Source organism: Scyliorhinus canicula, chromosome 28 (genome assembly GCF_902713615.1).
Source record: "Scyliorhinus canicula chromosome 28, sScyCan1.1, whole genome shotgun sequence".
Lineage (NCBI taxonomy): Eukaryota > Metazoa > Chordata > Chondrichthyes > Carcharhiniformes > Scyliorhinidae > Scyliorhinus > Scyliorhinus canicula.
In genome coordinates this window covers 3,022,356-3,041,427 of record NC_052173.1, presented here as the reverse complement: position 1 = coordinate 3,041,427, position 19,072 = coordinate 3,022,356, and the positions used below count along the sequence as shown (strand labels likewise).

The 19,072-nt window shown below is 49.5% G+C and overlaps 1 protein-coding gene across 3 annotated transcripts; it reads right to left on the bottom strand.

The window, feature by feature from the left end:
- Window positions 1–305: 305 nt before the first annotated feature.
- On the bottom strand, window positions 306–11,557 carry ormdl2 (ORMDL sphingolipid biosynthesis regulator 2). Of its 3 annotated transcripts, none has more exons than XM_038786619.1 (4): window positions 11,398–11,557; window positions 8,217–8,398; window positions 6,123–6,274; window positions 306–712 (listed from the first exon to the last, which is right to left on the bottom strand). In XM_038786619.1, exons 2-4 carry the CDS (start codon window positions 8,388–8,390, stop codon window positions 577–579), a joined length of 462 nt encoding a protein of 153 aa, XP_038642547.1. In that variant the 5' UTR covers window positions 8,391–8,398; window positions 11,398–11,557; the 3' UTR covers window positions 306–576. The 3 variants fall into 3 exon arrangements, with proteins under 3 accessions (XP_038642547.1, XP_038642549.1, XP_038642550.1); XM_038786621.1 differs by having other exon boundaries at window positions 8,217–8,401; window positions 11,398–11,476; XM_038786622.1 differs by lacking the exon at window positions 306–712 and having other exon boundaries at window positions 6,119–6,274.
- Window positions 11,558–19,072: the final 7,515 nt, after the last annotated feature.

The following is a 19,072-nucleotide window of genomic DNA, read 5'->3' as shown; positions in this document are numbered from 1 at the left end:
GCAAGAAAAAGGAATGGGACTAACTCCCAGCTCAGTCTGTATTACTAGAGTTGAGTAGATTATAAGGAGAGGTAATTTCAAGCCGCAACTCTGCCATGGTTACAGATAGAAAGGCAGCACCACAGTCGGTGTGAGGAAGAAATTTTACATAAATTATTGCATTAAGCAGTTCTCTCCCAGGTATTAGCGACTAAACCAGTTTGGCAGCATCTGCAACGTAAGACAGGAGCAGACTTGTTCTGCATGCTTCTTCTCCAAACACATACTTATGTTCTTATATGCACAAACACTGCGATGCACCCTCATTAACATAAACATCTTTTATATGTGTACAATTAATGCAAAGAAGGAAAAAAGTATAAAATTATACACAAGCAGCTTATACACAGGAGCATATCGCATACATACAAAGTCTTTCACTTGCGCAGGTAAGAAAACAGTTGATGTTTCAAGAGGTAGTGCCAGCAGTTCCTTCATTGTCCATTGTCTCAGTACGTTGTGCCCATCGCTCATGCTGGCCCGTTCTGAGGCGGTTTGGAGCTACTGGCAGCATTTGCCCAGCGGTCATGCACCCACTCAATACTTGTTGATGCCAAAGATTCGGACACCGTGCAGCTGCGGGAGTTTGGGAATGAGTGCAGTGAGCAAAGATGTGGTGTTCACCAGGAAATGAACAACGTTATATTTAGTGTAAAAACTTGCCAGCAGATACCTGAAAGGAAAACACAGTTTTAACAATGGTTTGTCACTTAAATAAGTGCTAATTGGTAGAATCACACAGCACAGGAAGTGGCCATCCATCCCACTTTGCCTGTGTCAATTCTTTGGATTAGTACTAATTCCCCACTGTCATATTCCCAGTAGAGTATTGAGGGAGTGCCGCACTAGGACTGAGGGAGTGCTGAAAGTTTTCCCCTTTTTGAAAGTTCCTATTGAATCTGCTTCCACCGCCCATTTGGGCAGCACACTCCAGATCACAACTCGCTGTGGAAAAACAAAACTCTCCATCTCCACATCTGGAACTGTTGCCAATCACCTTAAATCTGGCTCCTCTAATGATTGATCTCCTGTTCACTCTACCAAAACCCCTCCGATATTTTAACACCTCTAATAGGATTCCCCTCTGCTCTAAGGAGGCCAAACCCAGCTTCCTCCCCTCATAACTCAAGTGCCTTATCCCTGATGGCATTTTACTAAATATTATTTGCGTCGGTTGCAATGCCTTGTATAATTGGAGTTTCCCCTCACCCACATGCCTGGGAACGATACCACAGGCACTGGTTGCTTTACAGCAATGAAAGAAAATCCACCAGGTGTGAAAGGCTATTCAACTTGGAAGATAGAACATAGAACATAGAACACTACAGCGCAGTACGGGCCCTTCGGCCCTCGATGTTGCGCCGACCTGTGAAACCATCTGAAGCCTATCTGACCTACACTATTCCATTTTCATCCATATGTCTATCCAGTGACCACTTAAATGCCCTTAAAGTTGGTGAGTCCACTACTATTGCAGGCAGGGCGTTCCACACCCCTACTACTCTCTGAGTAAAGAAACTGCCTCTGACATCTGTCCTATATCTCTCACCCCTCAATTTAAAGCTATGTCCCCTCGTGTTGGTCATCACCATCCGAGGAAAAAGACTCTCACTGTCCACCCTATCTAACCCTCTGACTATCTTATATGTCTCTATTAAGTCACCTCTCAGCCTTCTCCTCTCTAACGAAAACAACCTCAATTCCCTGAGCCTTTCCTCGTAAGACCTTCCCTCCATACCAGGCAACATCCTAGTAAATCTCCTCTGAACCCTTTCCAAAGCTTCCACATCCTTCCTATAATGTGGTGACCAGAACTGCACGCAGTACTCCAGGTGTGGCCGCACCAGAGTTATGTACAGCTGCAGCATGACCTTGTGGTTCCGAAACTCAATCCCCCTGCTTATAAAGGCTAGCACACCATATGCCTTCTTAACAGCCCCATTAACCTGGGTGGCAACTTTCAGGGATTTATGTACCTGGATGCCGAGATCTCTCTGTTCATCTACACTACCAAGAATCTTGCCATTAGCCCAGTACTCTGCATTCCTGTTACTCCTTCCAAAGTGAACCACCTCACACTTTTCCGCATTAAACTCCATCTGCCACCTCTCAGCCCAGCTCTGCAGCCTATCTATGTCCCTCTGTATCCTATAACATCCTTCAGCACTATCCACAACTCCACCGACCTTCGTGTCATCTGCAAATTTACTAACCCATCCTTCTACACCCTCTTCCAGGTCATTTATAAAAATGACAAACAGCAGTGGCCCCAAAACAGATCCTTGCGGTACACCACTAGTAACTGAACTCCAGGATGAACATTTGCCATCAACCACCACCCTCTGTCTTCTTTCAGCTAGCCAATTACTGATCCAAACCGCTAAATCACCTTCAATTCCATACTTCCTTATTTTCTGCAATAGCCTACCGTGGGGAACCTTATCAAACGCCTTACTGAAATCCATATACACCACATCAACAGCTTTACCCTGATCCACCTGTTTGGTCACCTTCTCAAAAAACTCAATAAGGTTTGTGAGACATGACCTACCCTTCACAAAACCGTGTTGAGTATCGCTAATCAACTTGTTCTTTTCAAGATGATTATAAACCCTATCTCTTATAACCTTTTCCAACATTTTACCCACAACCGAAGTAAGGCTCACAGGTCTATAATTACCAGGGTTGTCTCTACTCCCCTTCTTGAACAAGGGGACAACATTTGCTATCCTCCAGTCTTCCGGCACTATTCCTGTCGACAAAGACGACATAAAGATCAAGGACAAAGGCTCTGCAATCTCCTCCCTGGCTTCCCAGAGAATCCTAGGATAAATCCCATCTGGCCCAGGGGACTTATCTATTTTGACATTTTCTAAAATTGCTAACACCTCCTCCTTTTGAACCTCAATTCCATCTAGCCTGGTCGACTGAACCTGAGTGTTCTCCTCGACAACATTGTCTTTCTCCAGTGTAAACACTGACGAAAAATATCCATTTAATGCTTCCCCTATCTCCTCTGATTCCACACACAACTTTCCACTACTATCCTTGATTGGCCCTAATCTTACTCGAGTCATTCTTTTGTTCCTGATATACCTATAGAAAGCCTTAGGGTTTTCCTTGATCCTATCCGCCAACGACTTTTCGTGTCCTCTCCTCGCTCTTCTTAACTCTCCCTTTAGGTCCTTCCTGGCTAACTTGTAACTCTCAAGTGCCCTAACTGAGCCTTCATGTCTCATCCTAACATAAGCCTTCTTCTTCCTCTTGACAAGTGCTTCAACTTCCTTAGTAAACCACGGCTCCCTTGCTCGACAACTTCCTCCCTGCCTGACAGGTACATACTTATCAAGGACACGCAGTAGCTGTTCCTTGAAAAAGCTCCACATTTCGATTGTACCCATCCCCTGCAGTTTCCTTCCCCATCCTATACCTCCTAAATCTTGCCGAATAGCATCATAAGATAAAGATGTGTAAAGCCTCACTGATCAGTAAGAGGAACGCTTGCAGAATTTTCCATGCTAGGGATACGACATCAATCAGAGAACCAGACTTCATGAGATTATCAGAATAATAATCTTTATTTGTTTTATATATAGCAGCTTTCATGCCCTCAGGATGTCCTAAAGCTCTTTTCAGCCAACAAGTACTTTTTAAAGTAATAAGAAATAATTTTTATTATTGTCACAAGTAGGCTTACATTAACACTGCAATGAAGTTACTGTGAAAAGCCCCTAGTCGCCACATTCTGGCACCTGTTCGGGTCAACAGAGGGAGAATTCAGAATGTCCAATTCACCCAACAAGCACGTCTTTGGGGACTTGTGGGAGGAAACCGGAGCACCCGGAGACACGGGGAGAACATGCAGACTCTGCACAGACAGTGACCCAAGCCGGGAATCGAACCCGGGTCCCTGGTGCTGGGAAGCAACAGTGCTAACCACTATGCTACCGTACCGCCCATGTGTAGTCACTGTTGTAACGTCGGAAAAATAGCAGCTAATTTGCGCACAGCAAGCTCCCACAAACAGCAAGGTGATAATGACCAGATCATTTAGACCATAAGACCATAAGACATAGGAGTGGAAGTAAGGCCATTCGGCCCATCGAGTCCACTCCGCCATTCAATCATGGCTGATGGGCATTTCAACTCCACCTACCAGCATTCTCCCCGTAGCCCTTAATTCCTCGCGACATCAAGAATTTATCTATCTCTGCCTTGAAGCCATTTAGCGTCCCGGCCTCCACTGCACTCCGTGGCAATGAATTCCACAGGCCCACCACTCTCTGGCTGAAGAAATGTCTCCGCATTTCTGTTCTGAATTTACCCCCTCTAATTCTAAGGCTGTGCCCACGGGTCCTCGTCTCCTCGCCTAACGGAAACAGTTTCTTTGCATCCACCCTTTCTAAGCCATGTATTATCTTGTAAGTTTCTATTAGATCTCCCCTTAACCTTCTAAACTCCGATGAATACAATCCCAGGATCCTCAGCCGTTCATCATATGTTAGACCCGCCATTCCAGGGATCATCCGTGTGAATCTCCGCTGGACACGCTCCAGTGCCAGTATGTCCTTCCTGAGATGTGGGGCCCAAAACTGGACACAGTACTCCAAATGGGGCCTGACCAGAGCCTTATAAAGGCTCAGTAACACATCGCTGCTTTTATATTCCAACCCTCTTGAGATACATGACAATTTGTTTTAGTAATGTGGGTTGGAGGATAAATATTGGCTCCTGGAGAGTAGGGGGAATTAAACCCCACCTCTACTCCCATTACTGACCCACCGACAGTGCGGTACTCCCTCAGCACTCACCCTCCCCCTGTGCGGCGCTCCCTCAGCACTGACCCTCCCACAGCACTGACCCTCCCACAGTGCGGCACTCCCTCAGCGCTGACCCTCCCACAGTGCGGCGCTCCCTCAGCACTGACCCTCCCACAGTGCGGCACTCCCTCAGCAGTGACCTTCCCACAGTGCGGCACTCCCTCAGCACTGACCATCGCACAGTGCGGGGCTCCCTCAGCACTGACCCTCCCACAGTGCGGCGCTCCCTCAGCACTGACCCTCCCACAGTGCGGCGTTCCCTCAGCACTGACCCTCCCACAGTGCGGCGCTCCCTCAGCACTGACCCTCTGACAGTGCAGCACTCCCTCAGTACTGACCCTCCCACAGTATAGCGTTTCCTCAGCACTAACCCTCCTACAGTGCGACGCTCCCTCAGCACTGACCCTCCCACAGTGCGGCACTCCCTCTGTACTGACCCTCCCACAGTGCAGCACTCCCTCAGTACTGACCCTCTGACAGGGCAGCACTCCCTCAGTACTGACCCTCTGACAGTGCAGCACTCCCTCAGTACTGACCCTCCCACAGTGCAGCACTCCCTCAGTACTGACCCTCTGACAGTGCGGCACTCCCTCAGTACTGGCCCTCTGACAGTGCGGCACTCCCTCAGTACTGGCCCCTGACAGTGCGGCGTTCCCTCAGCATTGACCCTCTGACAGTGCGGTGCTCTCGTTGCACTGGCCGTCTGACAGTGTGGCGCTCCCTCTGCACTGTCCGTCTGACAGTGCAGCACTCCCTCTGCACTGTCGATCTGACAGTGCAGCACTCCCTCTGCACTGGCCCTCTGACAGTGCGGCGCTCCTTCAGTACTGACCCTCTGACAGTGCGCCGCTCCCACTGTACTGGCCCTCTGACAGTGCGGCACTCCCTCAGTACTGACCCTCTGACAGTGCGCCGCTCCCACTGTACTGGCCCTCTGACAGTGCGGCACTCCCTCAGCACTGACGCCTAGCAGTGTGGCGCTCCCCCTGCACCTACCATCTGACAATGCAGCACTCAGCACTGACCCTTGGAGCGGGACTGTCAGCTTTAACTTTTGTGCCTGTCAAGTCTGGCTTGAACTGACAACCTTGTGACTCAGAGGCAGTGTGGTAGCCACTGAGCCATGGCTGACTTCCTGTTAGTAACAAGGAGCCCAATGGTTAGTTTCCTTCCTCCCTCCCTCTTCTGCTGCAGTACAATTCCAGATTTTGCATTTGATTCAACAAATAAAACAGTTGTTGTGAAAACAGAACATTGACTTACAGAATTATCGGAGTGATGGTGAGAAATTTGCGTGAAGATGTAAACTGGATCCCATAATCCATTTGCTCCCAGTGTGTAAGTAATCGCGCCTTTCCCTGGTCTGGAGTCTCAAACGGTGTTCCTTTAACCGTGTGTAGAAACCAATACATTGCCTACAAACAGAGACTTGGTACATCACTTGGAGCTGACCAAGGCCTTTTCCATTTTGTCTGTTAAGTGGAGAGGCTCTCAGCAATTATGGAAATACCTCAGAGCAACCGAGAGGATATTTAGCACAGCCTGCAGGTCTGTCTCCAGCTTTTTCATCTCATTCTTTCTGAAGGAATTATGGATCCATATGAAATGCCTTCCATGTGAAGATTTTGTGGTTTACAAACCTCGGCTTTAGGCTAGAAAGTTGTGTCAGGAAGATACACGGACAGCCCTATACTAATTGCAGCAAAGGCCCGTTTGAAACAGTTAGCACCCAGGTACAATATCATAACCGCACATTGTGTTATTCCATTGACAGCAATAGGAATTTCTAGGTTTTGGGTTTTTATTTAATGCTAACTGCTGAGAATATATTTGTCCCTATAATTTACCTCAGTGACAAATGTGTTATCAAAGGCACATTAGCTCTTGCCAACCTCTGCTCAGATGCAATGGGCCAGTCCTCGAGTGTGCAGCCCACAAGAGTCCAGAAACGTGGCGCGTTTCAGTTAGTGATGCGTAAGAAATCCCCACCTGAGCAAAATCAAATCAATCCTTCTGAAATCATCAGTGCAATGATGATCATTGCTCCAGCAATGGCCTGTAGAAGGAAGTGTGGATTAGATCCACTGCTCAGCGCTGCACTGAATTGGGGAACATTTGAGTGCCATTTGCAATATCTCCTCGTGGGATGAAGGGGGCGGGGAGGGGTTGCAGAGACGAATTAAGACAGGATAGTCACCCCCCAATGATCAGACTTCAGGCAGTAGTACATTCTACATGGACTACAGCAGTTCAAGAAGACAGCTCACCGTCACAACTAGGGAGGAGCAATAAATGCCTACATCCCATGAATTATTGTTTCAAAATTCAACCGTGAGCAGGTCAAACAGGGAGAACTTACTTTGAAAATAAAATGATCCTGAAAGAGAGTATCTTGGACAACGGATATCTGTTTAGTTACATTGAGAAATTTTCAGTTTGAGGTCTCTATCAGTGACAGTTCCAGTAATAACCAATCTCTCGCCGTGTGCTTTTCCAACACTGCCTCTGATTTCTTGAATGCAGAGGAAACGGAGTAGTTCACATCGTGTCAAATACAATTAATACTGAGAGTCTGTCTGCCGCATGCTGAAGGGGAAATAAATGCTGTCCCCCATCCCACGCTTCAGTAAATGGGGACTAACTGTTTTCTGTTCTGGTTGCTTTGGGAATAAGCTATACAATGAAATGAAAAAGCAAGGAGTGATGCAGCTCAGCAATGGTCATCGAGTGACTGCTTCAACCAGAATGCTCCACCGTTAGAGAGAAGATCGTCACAAGATCTGATTGGACGAGGATGAGTTTGAGCTCAGCTGTGTTGCCACAGTGGAACAGTTCACTGGCACTAACTGCCTGAGCTCACTTTTGAAGAATAGCCAGTGACAGAAGATGATAGGACCTGCAGACCTGCAGACACATTGTCCCAGTCAGTGCATTAAAGAGCGAAAAAGGGACAGCAAATCACACAATGAAATTTGACATCAAAGAGCATCCTACCTAGGCCCACTCCCCCATCCTTTAACCCCACCTCAGCCGCACTGTCTTTGGACTGTGGGAGGAAACCAGAGCACCCGGAGGAAACCCACGCAGACACGGGGAGAAAGTACAAACTCCGCACAGACAGTGACCCAAGGCTAGAATTGAACCCAGGTCCATGGTGCTGTGAGGCAGCTGTGCTAACCACTGTGTCACCCTCACGAGATAGTGATCAGCTGGTGCCCATAGTTCTTTTTTCCCCTTAACCCACAACTAAAGTCAATTTTTGCACCATGCCTTTCTTCCCACAGGATGATGGGAGCCCTTTAAGAGTGTGAATTTTTGCCTCCCCACCAATAACCCCGCCCATTCTCCATGACTCACCGAATTGTGGATGACATGAGTGAGGGTCCACACCACAGGAATGCTGAAGAACGGAATGCTCAACAGGACGACGTGGAGAATTCCAACTAAAATGAGGTAGGCCAGCCAGATTCCCCGGCTGTTCATTATCCGGGTGTTTGGATTAACCTCACTGTGAGCGACACCAACATTCATCCTGTCTCCTACTTTAAAGAAGGGGAAAGTTCAAAAGAGAAAGTGGTCCTCATTCTCTGTTCTCCACTTATAGCTGCTGACATCTGTCTGCATAACCAGGTAAAGCGAAATGATACAGTTTACCCAAAAACAGAAATAGTAAAAGTTAAGCATGCTTTTTTTCAGTTATGGCGCACAGGGAGAGTTAGGTTATTACTCAGATTCCATCCAAAGCCAGTATTTGAGCTACTTTTTGCAAAGCTCACAAACTTCAACAACAAAAAGAACCTTGCTTTTATCTTGCCAGTCAATTTGCGCACGGCAAGATTCCACAAATAGCAATGAGACAAACTATTAAATCTCTTTATTTTGACAATAAATGTTGGCCCCAGGACACCAGGGAGATCTCCCCCCTGCTCTTCTTCAAAATAGTGGTTGGAGGATCTTTTATATCCACCTGAGGGGACAGACTGGGGCGTCAGTTTAACATTTAATCCAAAAGTCAGCAACTGTGACAGTGCAGCACCCTCACAGTATTGACCTTTCAGCAATGCAGCACCCCCTCGGTACTGCATTGGGGGTATCAGCCTTATTTTGTGGTCCTTTGAAGCCACAAGAGGCGAGAGTGCTACCAACTGTGCCATGGCAGAAATGGAATGGGCATCGGTCACATTATGCAATGCTTACTATTTCTAAAGCAGAGGTCTCCTCCCTGCACCGATCCCCCACCCTGCATCATGGCTCAGTGAGAAGTGGAGGGGAGAAACCGAGTCTCTGGGGGGTACTCGAGCTTCATGAGCACAGCCGCATGGTGAGCTCCTGATCACACCCACGCTGAGGTGAGGAGATGCCAAAAGAACTGTACCCCAGGTGGAAATGGGCTTTGCAGCCTCATTCCAGACAATGCAAAACTGCCACATTCAGGATACAATTGGTGTCCTGGTGCATTTGTACCATTTGCGCATTTTGCCAGGTCCATTTTATGCTATTGCGCTCAGAGCAAAGCTGCCCCAGGTTTTCCACCATTCCGTCATTTCAATCAAGGCTTATGCATGCCTGCCCGTAATTCAGAAATTAGTTGGTGCAGCTTTTTTTTTTAAAAAGGTCACACTGTCCTTCCTGTTGGTGGCAAAGTTTGAACCTGGACATTTTCCTACTGTGTTCTGTGCTGCTGAGGCAGGAGACGGCGACTGATAAGGGACAGAGAAGGATGGGCTGCGTCAGGAAAAATGCAGGTGAAAGCGGTTGGACCCACATAATTTACCCACATAATTTACCCACATAATTTACCTTGTTGTAATATCTACAGTGCCCTCCTTGCCAGGCTACCACCTCAACCCTCTCTCAACTTGAGCTCATCCAAATTTCCACTGGCTGTATCCTAACTTGCTCCAGGTCCCATTCTCCCATCACCCTCGCACCCCCCCTTTTCCTACCCAATTATTTTTTATTCCAATTAAGGGGCAATTTAGCGTGGCTAATCCACCCACCCTGCACATCTTTGGGTTTGGGGGTGTGAAACCCACGCAGACACGGGGAGAATGTGCAAACTCTACACGGACAGTGACCCAGAGCCGGGATCGAACCTGGGACCTCGGCGCCGTGAGGCAGCAGTTCTAACCCACTGTGCCACATGCCGTCCCTTTGTTTTCCTGTGTTAAAGGTGTTCTACAAGTACAAGTTCTTTTTTAAAAAATCAGAAGGCAACATCACAGACTCCACAAATAGGTCACGGTAATATCAAATTAGCTGACTTTGGTGGGATTCAAGCATCTGACCACTGGCATGTGGAAAAACAGTAAAATGAATTGCACATTGATAAAGTTAAACTCTGTGGCATGCACACGCGAAGATCAATCAAACATTCCTTAGGGGGTGAAAAGGGAGCTGACAAGTTCTTCTCATTTGTTTGAAACTGCAATCCTCCTTGGACAGATGGGATCAAGATAACACCATCAGCAATGGAATTAATGACCTCTGTGGCAGACTCACTGGTCTGATACCTGAGCCAAGTCGCTCCACAGTAGTTCAGGACACGACTCAATGGCCAACTCGGAGAAATGCACCCAGCTCCATAAGGTAGATTTATAGTCGATCAAGCAGCAGGAGTACTCTGATTTATATGGTTCTTATCTTTCCCGAGGTGGAGTTGGACTTCCAAATCCTTTACTCTCACCCAAGTTTTACAGACTTGGTCTCTGCAGAGAGAGGATCAGACACCCTGCTCAACTGACTAAAACAAAAGTTGAACAGTGTTACAAGTTATTAACAATGCCACTTGTGCTCGACATTCTGACAACAACAAAAATATTTCCCCACAGCAGGGTAGCATGGTGGTTAGCATAAATGCTTCACAGCTCCAGGGTCCCAGGTTCGATTCCCGGCTGGGTCACTGTCTGTGTGGAGTCTGCACGTCCTCCCCGTGTGTGCGTGGGTTTCCTCCGGGTGCTCCGGTTTCCTCCCACAGTCCAAAGATGTGCGGGTTAGGTGGATTGGCCGTGATAAATTGCCCTTAGTGTCCTAATAAGTAAGGTTAAGGGGGAGTTGTTGGGTTACGGGTATAGGGTGGATACGTGGGTTTGAGTAGGGTGATCATTGCTCGGCACAACATTGAGGGCCGAAGGGCCTGTTCTGTGCTGTACTGTTCTATGTTCTATGTTCTAACAAGCATTTGGTGAGAAAACCCCTTTTTAAACAAGCAGCAGCAGGCGAGGTACATCATCCAGCAGAAAACCCCCCACCACCACGGAAATAAGTTGCTAGCGAGGACCAAATACTCCCGAAAATGCTTGGCGACTTGTTTTAAAGAAAATAAAAGGAGATAATTCGAAAAGGGCGAGGTGGAATTGGTTGTTTTCTCAGCACTTGTCGGAAAACAGGTCCTGCAGCCTGGCCCTTTAAAAGGCGAGTAATGGGGGTCAAAAGGACATGTTAGCATTTAATTTATCTGATTTTTTTTTAAACAACGGGAGATTATATCTTCAAAAGCATTTGAACCCCAGCCCGGAATCGAGAGCTTTCCACTTACCCCGGCTCCTTTAACTGCGAGCGGCAAGGCCTGCACTGCTCAACCGAACCTGTCACCGCCAGCACCGCCCACCTCAGCTGCTGGTTGGCTGCTGGAGCTGGCTCCACCCTGTGATTGGCCGGCTCCAACGTCAATCGCCCGCCCATCAGGCTAGGTTGCAGGGCGCGAGCCGCCTGACGGAAAGCAGCAGCTTGGAGGGAACGGGCCGGAAAACAAGCAGGTTAACCACAACCCCACCCCTCCCGCTTAAAGGCACCGTCTATTTGTTTAATCTTAGTAAGAAAAGTGAAAATCAAGTTTGATTTTTTTTCCCCCCCCCAGTATGTTTATTGAGCTGCCATGGTACCAGGTAGCTGTGGTGCCAGTCTGTACAAAGAACAAAGAAAAGTACAGCACAGGAACAGGCCCTTCGGCTCTCCAAGCCCGTGCCGTCCATGCTGCCCAACTAAAGATGTCCAGTCCAAAGATGTGCGGGTTAGGTGGATTGGCCATGCTAAATTGCCCGTAGTGTCCTGATAAAAGTAAGGTTAGGGGGGGGTTGTTGGGTTATGGGTATAGGGTGGATACGTGGGTTTGAGTAGGGTGATCATGGCTCGGCACAACATTGAGGGCCGAAGGGCCTGTTCTGTGCTGTACTGTTCTAAACTACAATCTTCTACACTTCCTGGGCCCTTATCCCTCTATTCCCATCCTATTCATGTATTTGTCAAAATGCCCCTTAAACGTCACTATCGTCCCAGCTTCCATCACCTCCTCCGGCAGAGAGTTCCAGGCACCCACTACCCTCTGTGTAAAAAAACTTGCCTCGTACATCTACTCGAAACCTTGCCCCTCGCACCTTAAACCTGTGACCCCCTAGTAATTGACCCCTCTACCCTGGGGAAAAGCCTCTCACTATCCACTCTGTCTATGCCCCTCATAATTTTGTAATGATGTGGAGATGCCGGCGTTGGACTGGGGTGAGCACAGTATGAAGTCTTACAACACCAGGTTAAAGTCCAACAGGTTTGTTTCAAACACGAGCTTTCGGAGCACTGCTCCTTCCTCAGGTGAATGGCGAGGTATGTTCCAGAAACATTTATATAGACAAAGTCAGAGATGCTGGGCAATGCTTGGAATGCGAGCATTTGCAGGTAATCAAATCATTACAGATCCAGGGAGAGGGATAATCACAGGTTAAAGAGGTGTGAATTGACTCAAGCCAGGACAGTTGGTAGGATTTTGCAAGTCCAGTTGGTAGGATTTTGCAAGTCCAGTTTTTGTAGACCTCTATCAGGTCACCCCTCAACCTCCGTCGTTCCAGTGAGAACAAACCGAGTTTATTCAACCGCTCCTCATAGCTACTGCCCTCCATACTAGGCAACATCCTGGTAAATTTACAGTGCAGAAGGAGGCCATTCAGCCCATCGAGTCTGCATCGGTTGCTGGAAAGTGCACCCTACCCAAGCCCACACTTCCATCCTATCCCCATAACCCTACCTAACCAAAGGGCAACTTTTATAAAAATAAATTTAGTGTACCCAATTCATTTTTTCCAATTAAGGGGCAATTTAGCGTGGCCAATCCACCTAACCCTGCACATCTTTGGGTTGTGGGGGCGAAAACCACACAAACACGGGGAGAATGTGCAAACTCCACACCGACAGTGACCCAGAGCCGGGATCGAACCTGGGACCTCGGCGCCGTGAGGCTGCAGGGCTAACCCACTGCGCCACCGTGCTGCCCCACCTTTCGGGACTAGTGGCAGGAAACCGGAGCATCTGGAGATCATAGATCAGAATTTTCAGTGCAGAAGGAGGCAATTTGGCCCATCGGGTCTGCACCGGCTCTTGGAAAGAGCACCCCACCTAAGCCCACACCTCCACCCTATCCCCATAAACCGGTAACCCCACCCAACACTAAGGGCAATTTATCATGGCCAATCCACCTAACCTGCATGTCTTTGGACTGTGGGAGGAAACCGGAGCACCCGGAGGAAACCCACGCACACACAGGGAGGACGTGCCGACTCCGCACAGACAGTGACCCAAGCCAGGAATCGAACCTGGGACCCTGGAGCTGTGAGGCAACTGTGCTAACCACTGTGCTACCATGCCACCCTGTGGGCACAGAATTGGCGAGCAGTTTTTTGTGGTGGGGGGGGGGGGGTTAAAACAAATAATTTCAACATTCAGCTGGTATAATCCCACAATACCTGATATTTCACATTCTCATCCCCATGTCCCTTTGCAGCTGCCCTATTTCTAACCCACCGACACCTAACATCAGCCACATCCCCAATCTCTGTAATTCTGGCCTCTTGAACATTTCCCCATCCCCGATTTCCATCGCTGCCCCCGTTGGTGGCAGTGCCTTCAGCTGCAGAGGCCCAAGCACTGGCGTTCCCTCCTTATGGGTGGGTTTCCTCTGGGTGCTCCAGTTTCCTCCCACGGTCCAGGGATGTGCAGGTTAGGTGGATTGGCCATGATAAATTCCCCCCAAGAGTCCAAAAGGTTAGGTGGGGTTACGGGGATAGGGTGAAGGCATGGACTTAAGTAGGGTGCTCTTTCCAAGGGCTGGTGCAGTTTCAATGGGCCGAATGGCCTCCTTCTGCACTGTAAATTCTGTGATTAAACCTCTCCGACACTCTACCACTCACTGTAAGATTCTCCTTAAAACCTACCCATCCAATTTTTTGCCGCCCTCTTCCAATATCTTTCTTTGGGCTGACATCCCTAATTTGGTTGTTCATGTCCCTGTGAAATGTCTTGGGATGCTTCTCTGTATCAAAAGCGCTAGATAAATGTTCTAGATTTCCTGTGCTGTAATTTTGTTTGTTTTAGTTCAGGTCAGCCCTGGGCAGTATGGTTGGTGCAGGCTTGGAGGGCCAAAGAGCCAGTTCCTGTGCTGTAATTTCCTGTTCCTGTGCTGTAATTTCCTGTTCCTGTGCTGTAATTTCCTGTTCCTGTGCTGTAATTTTCTTTGTTCTTTATTAGGTGACTAGCCATTTGCAAGATACAAGATAATTGTTTGCCCACACAAATATAGGTGTTAATCAAACATGCATCACAAAATAGCCCCGCAGGATGCTTGGATCGGAATTGAATACCCTAGCCCATTGATCCATTCCAATCATTTTGATTTCTCTCGGCAGGGCCCTCATTCAAGGGCTGTGGCTGGAATCAACATGTACACATTAACCAGTCTGGGATATATGTTGTCTGCAGCCTGCAGAAACAGCTACTGTAACCAGTTTTAACCGTATGTGCACTTTAACCAGCAAGAAAGAATCCAATAAATCAGACAGAAATGCTCATTTCCCAAAGGGAATCCAGTGATCTAAGGCATTTGGAAGAAGAGGAAGAATTTCAAGGGATATCAAACAGAGGAATGTACAAGAGGGACTATGTGCATCTCCACAACACCAACAGAGGTCTGCAGACAGAGGTGCCTTGCTTTGGCAGTCGATTAGAGCATGTGGATGCTCCTGTTTCCACATGTGCCGCACTGTCAGAGGGTCAGAGTACCGACCCTCTGACAGTGCAGCACTCCCTCAGTACTGACCCTCTGACAGTGCGGCACTCCCTCAGTACTGACCCTCTGACAGTGCGGCACTCCCTCAGTACTGACCCTCTGACAGTGCAGCACTCCCTCAATACTGATCCTTTGACAGTGCAGCACTCCCTCAGTACTGACCCTCTGACAGTGCGGTACTCCCTCAGTACTGACCCTCTGACAGTGCAGCACTCCCTCAGTGCTGACCCTCTGACAGTGCAGCACTCCCTCAGTACTGACCCTCTGACAGTGCGGTACTCCCCCAGTACTGACCCTCTGACAGTGCAGCACTCCCTCAGTACTGACCCTCTGACAGTGCAACATTCCCTCTGTACTGACCCTCTGACAGTGCAGCACTCCCTCAGTACTGACCCTCTGACAGTGCAGCACTCCCTCAGTACTGACCCTCTGACAGTGCGGCACTCCCTCAGTACTGACCCTCTGACAGTGCGGAGCTCCCTCAGTACTGACCCTCTGACAGTGCAGCACTCCCTCAGTACTGACCCTCTGACAGTGCATCACTCCCTCAGTACTGACTGACCCTTTGACAGTGCAGCACTCTCTCAGTACTGACCCTCTGACATTGCGGCACTCTCTCAGTACTGACCCTCTGACAGTGCGGCGCTCTCTCAGTACTGACCCTCTGACAGTGCGGCACTCCCTCAGTACTGACCCTCTGACAGTGCGGCACTCCCTCAGTACTGACCCTCTGACAGTGCAGCGCTCCCTCAGTACTGACCCTCTGACAGTGTGGCACTCCCTCAATACTGACCCTCTGACAGTGCGGAGCTCCCTCAGTACTGACCCTCTGACAGTGCAGCACTCCCTCAGTACTGACCCTCTGACAGTGCAGCACTCCCTCAGTACTGACCCTCTGACAGTGCGGCACTCCCTCAGTACTGACCCTCTGACAGTGCGGCACTCCCTCAGTACTGACCCTCTGACAGTGCAGCACTCCCTCAATACTGATCCTTTGACAGTGCAGCACTCCCTCAGTACTGACCCTCTGACAGTGCGGTACTCCCTCAGTACTGACCCTCTGACAGTGCAGCACTCCCTCAGTGCTGACCCTCTGACAGTGCAGCACTCCCTCAGTACTGACCCTCTGACAGTGCGGCACTCCCTCAGTACTGACCCTCTGACAGTGCAGCACTCCCTCAGTACTGACCCTCTGACAGTGCAACATTCCCTCTGTACTGACCCTCTGACAGTGCAGCACTCCCTCAGTACTGACCCTCTGACAGTGCAGCACTCCCTCAGTACTGACCCTCTGACAGTGCGGCACTCCCTCAGTACTGACCCTCTGACAGTGCGGAGCTCCCTCAGTACTGACCCTCTGACAGTGCAGCACTCCCTCAGTACTGACCCTCTGACAGTGCATCACTCCCTCAGTACTGACTGACCCTTTGACAGTGCAGCACTCTCTCAGTACTGACCCTCTGACATTGCGGCACTCTCTCAGTACTGACCCTCTGATAGTGCGGCGCTCTCTCAGTACTGACCCTCTGACAGTGCGGCACTCCCTCAGTACTGACCCTCTGACAGTGCGGCACTCCCTCAGTACTGACCCTCTGACAGTGCAGCGCTCCCTCAGTACTGACCCTCTGACAGTGTGGCACTCCCTCAATACTGACCCTCTGACAGTGCGGAGCTCCCTCAGTACTGACCCTCTGACAGTGCAGCACTCCCTCAGTACTGACCCTCTGACAGTGCAGCACTCCCTCAGTACTGACCCTCTGACAGTGCGGCGCTCTCTCAGTACTGACCCTCTGACAGTGCAGCACTCCCGCAGTACTGACCCTCTGACAGTGCGGCGCTCCCTCAGTACTGACCCTCTGACAGTACAGCACTCCCTCAGTACTGACCCTCTGACAGTGCAGCACTCCCTCAGTACTGACCCTCTGACAGTGCAGCACTCCCTCAGTACTGACCCTCTGACAGTGCAGCACTCCCTCAGTACTGCACGGTGGACATCGGTCTGCTTTTTGTGCTCAAATCTCTGGATTGGGACTCAATCCCACAACCTACTGACTCAGAGGGGAATAGTGCTACCACTGAATCACAGTTGACGTCTGTCCCTTAACTGCTGCTTCCCACCTCCGAACCTTGTGTGCCTTGCCTGAGGCAGCTAATGGGCTAAGATGCCTTCTGAATCTTTCCAGCATTCCTACTCACCCCTTCCACATTCTGACACTCCCTTTTAATTGTCCCCCACTTTTAATCCACGGCCATCACGAGTGTATTCCCTGCATTCAATCTTTCTTCACACTGAAAGCTGTGTGTAATTTTGATGATGAGCCGAACTTGGAAAATTAAATGCAACAAACCTGTTTTTAAACCAATTCAAGTTAAAATGGCAGCAAATCTGGGCCCTTAGCCCTTCTTGTGGCACCAATCGGGATCTTCACCATGCACTGGATGCCTTGGCTGGGGTTAAAACCTAACAAGGTGAGGGCCCAGATTGTCACTTGCCTGAACTTTTAATCTGCTCCTGTTATCGTAACCCTTGCCAAACAAAGTTAGTTCTCGTATTTTCAACAAGTCTGAGCTGAAAATCCGAAAGCAGAAGTTTCCAGTTCTTGTTTCGATAAGTATATTAGTTACCCACAGAGAAATTAAGAATGGCTAGTGCCTAGATCCTCCTCAATATATTTATGCCGTGCTTTTGACAGACACGTTTTATGTTATGATATTGATCAGGAAAATCAAGTTTCATCGTAAAACTTAGAGGGCGCGATTCTCTGCTCCCCACGCGGCGTTGGACGGCCCCCCGACAAAATTCACGCCCCCCGCGATTCTCCGGATATGACCCGGATGGGCCGAGCAGTCTGCCGTTTGTGGCCGTTTCACAACGGCGGCAAATACACCTGGTCGCTGCCGTCGTGAAACGGGAGAAGCCCGTTTGGGGCTTGCAGGTGGCTTAGAAAGGAAAGAGCACCACGACTGTGTTCGGGAGGGGACAGGCCCCCGATCGGTGCCCACTGATCGTCGGGCCGGCGTCCAAATCGGACGCACTATTTCCCCTCCGCCGCCCCGCAAGATCAAGCCACCACGTCTTGCGGGGCGGCTGAGGGGAAAGACGGCCACCGCGCATGCGCGGGTTCGTTCCGTCAGCGTCATGACGTCAGCCACGCATGCGCGGGTTGGAGCCGGCCAACCTGTGCATGCGCGGCTGACGTCATTAGGCGCGCCGGCCGCGTCATTCTCGGCGCAACGCCCCCGCGGCCGAGATTTACGGAGCGCCGCTCCTAGCCCGCTGGGAGGGTAGAATAGGGGGCGAGGAGCGGCCTCCGAGGCCGTCGTGAAACTCGGCCTCACGACGGCCCTCCTGATTTTTCCGCCCTACTTAATCTCTGTGTATTTCCATATTTGTCAATATCAGTTCCTATTTGTAATTTATAATAATAATAATCTTTATTGTCACAAGTAGGCTTACATTAACACTGTAATGAAGTTACTGTGAAAATCACCCTCGTCGCCACATTCCGGCAGCTGTTCGGGTCACAGAGGGAGAATTCAGAATGTCCAATTCACCTAACAGCACGTCTTTCGGGACTTGTGGGAGGAAACCGGAGCACCTGGAGATCATAGATCAGAATTTTCAGTGCAGAAGGAGGCAATTTGGCCCATCGGGTCTGCACCGGCTCTTGGAAAGAGCACCCCACCTAAGCCCACACCTCCACCCTATCCCCATAAACCGGTAACCCCACCCAACACTATGGGCAATTTATCATGGCCAATCCACCTAACCTGCATGCCTTTGGACTGTGGGAGGAAACCGGAGCACCCGGAGGAAACCCACGCAGACACGGGGAGAACGTGCAGACTCCGCACAGACAGTGACCCAAGCCGGGAATCGAACCTGGGACCCTGGAGCTGTGAAGCCACAGTGCTAACCACTTTGCTGCATAGCCATTTGGATCTTGGAGGGTTGTAGCGGCTGGAGGATGTTACAGAGATGAGGAGGAGGCAAAGAGGCCATGGAGGAATCTATACTCAAAGATGAGAAATTTAAATTCCAGGCATTGGTTGACTGGGAATCAATGTGAGTTAATGAGCAGAGAATGGATGGGTAGACAGGACCTTTACAGAGTATTAACAGCACTGAAACAGACTTTCGGTCCCCTAGATCCACACCAGG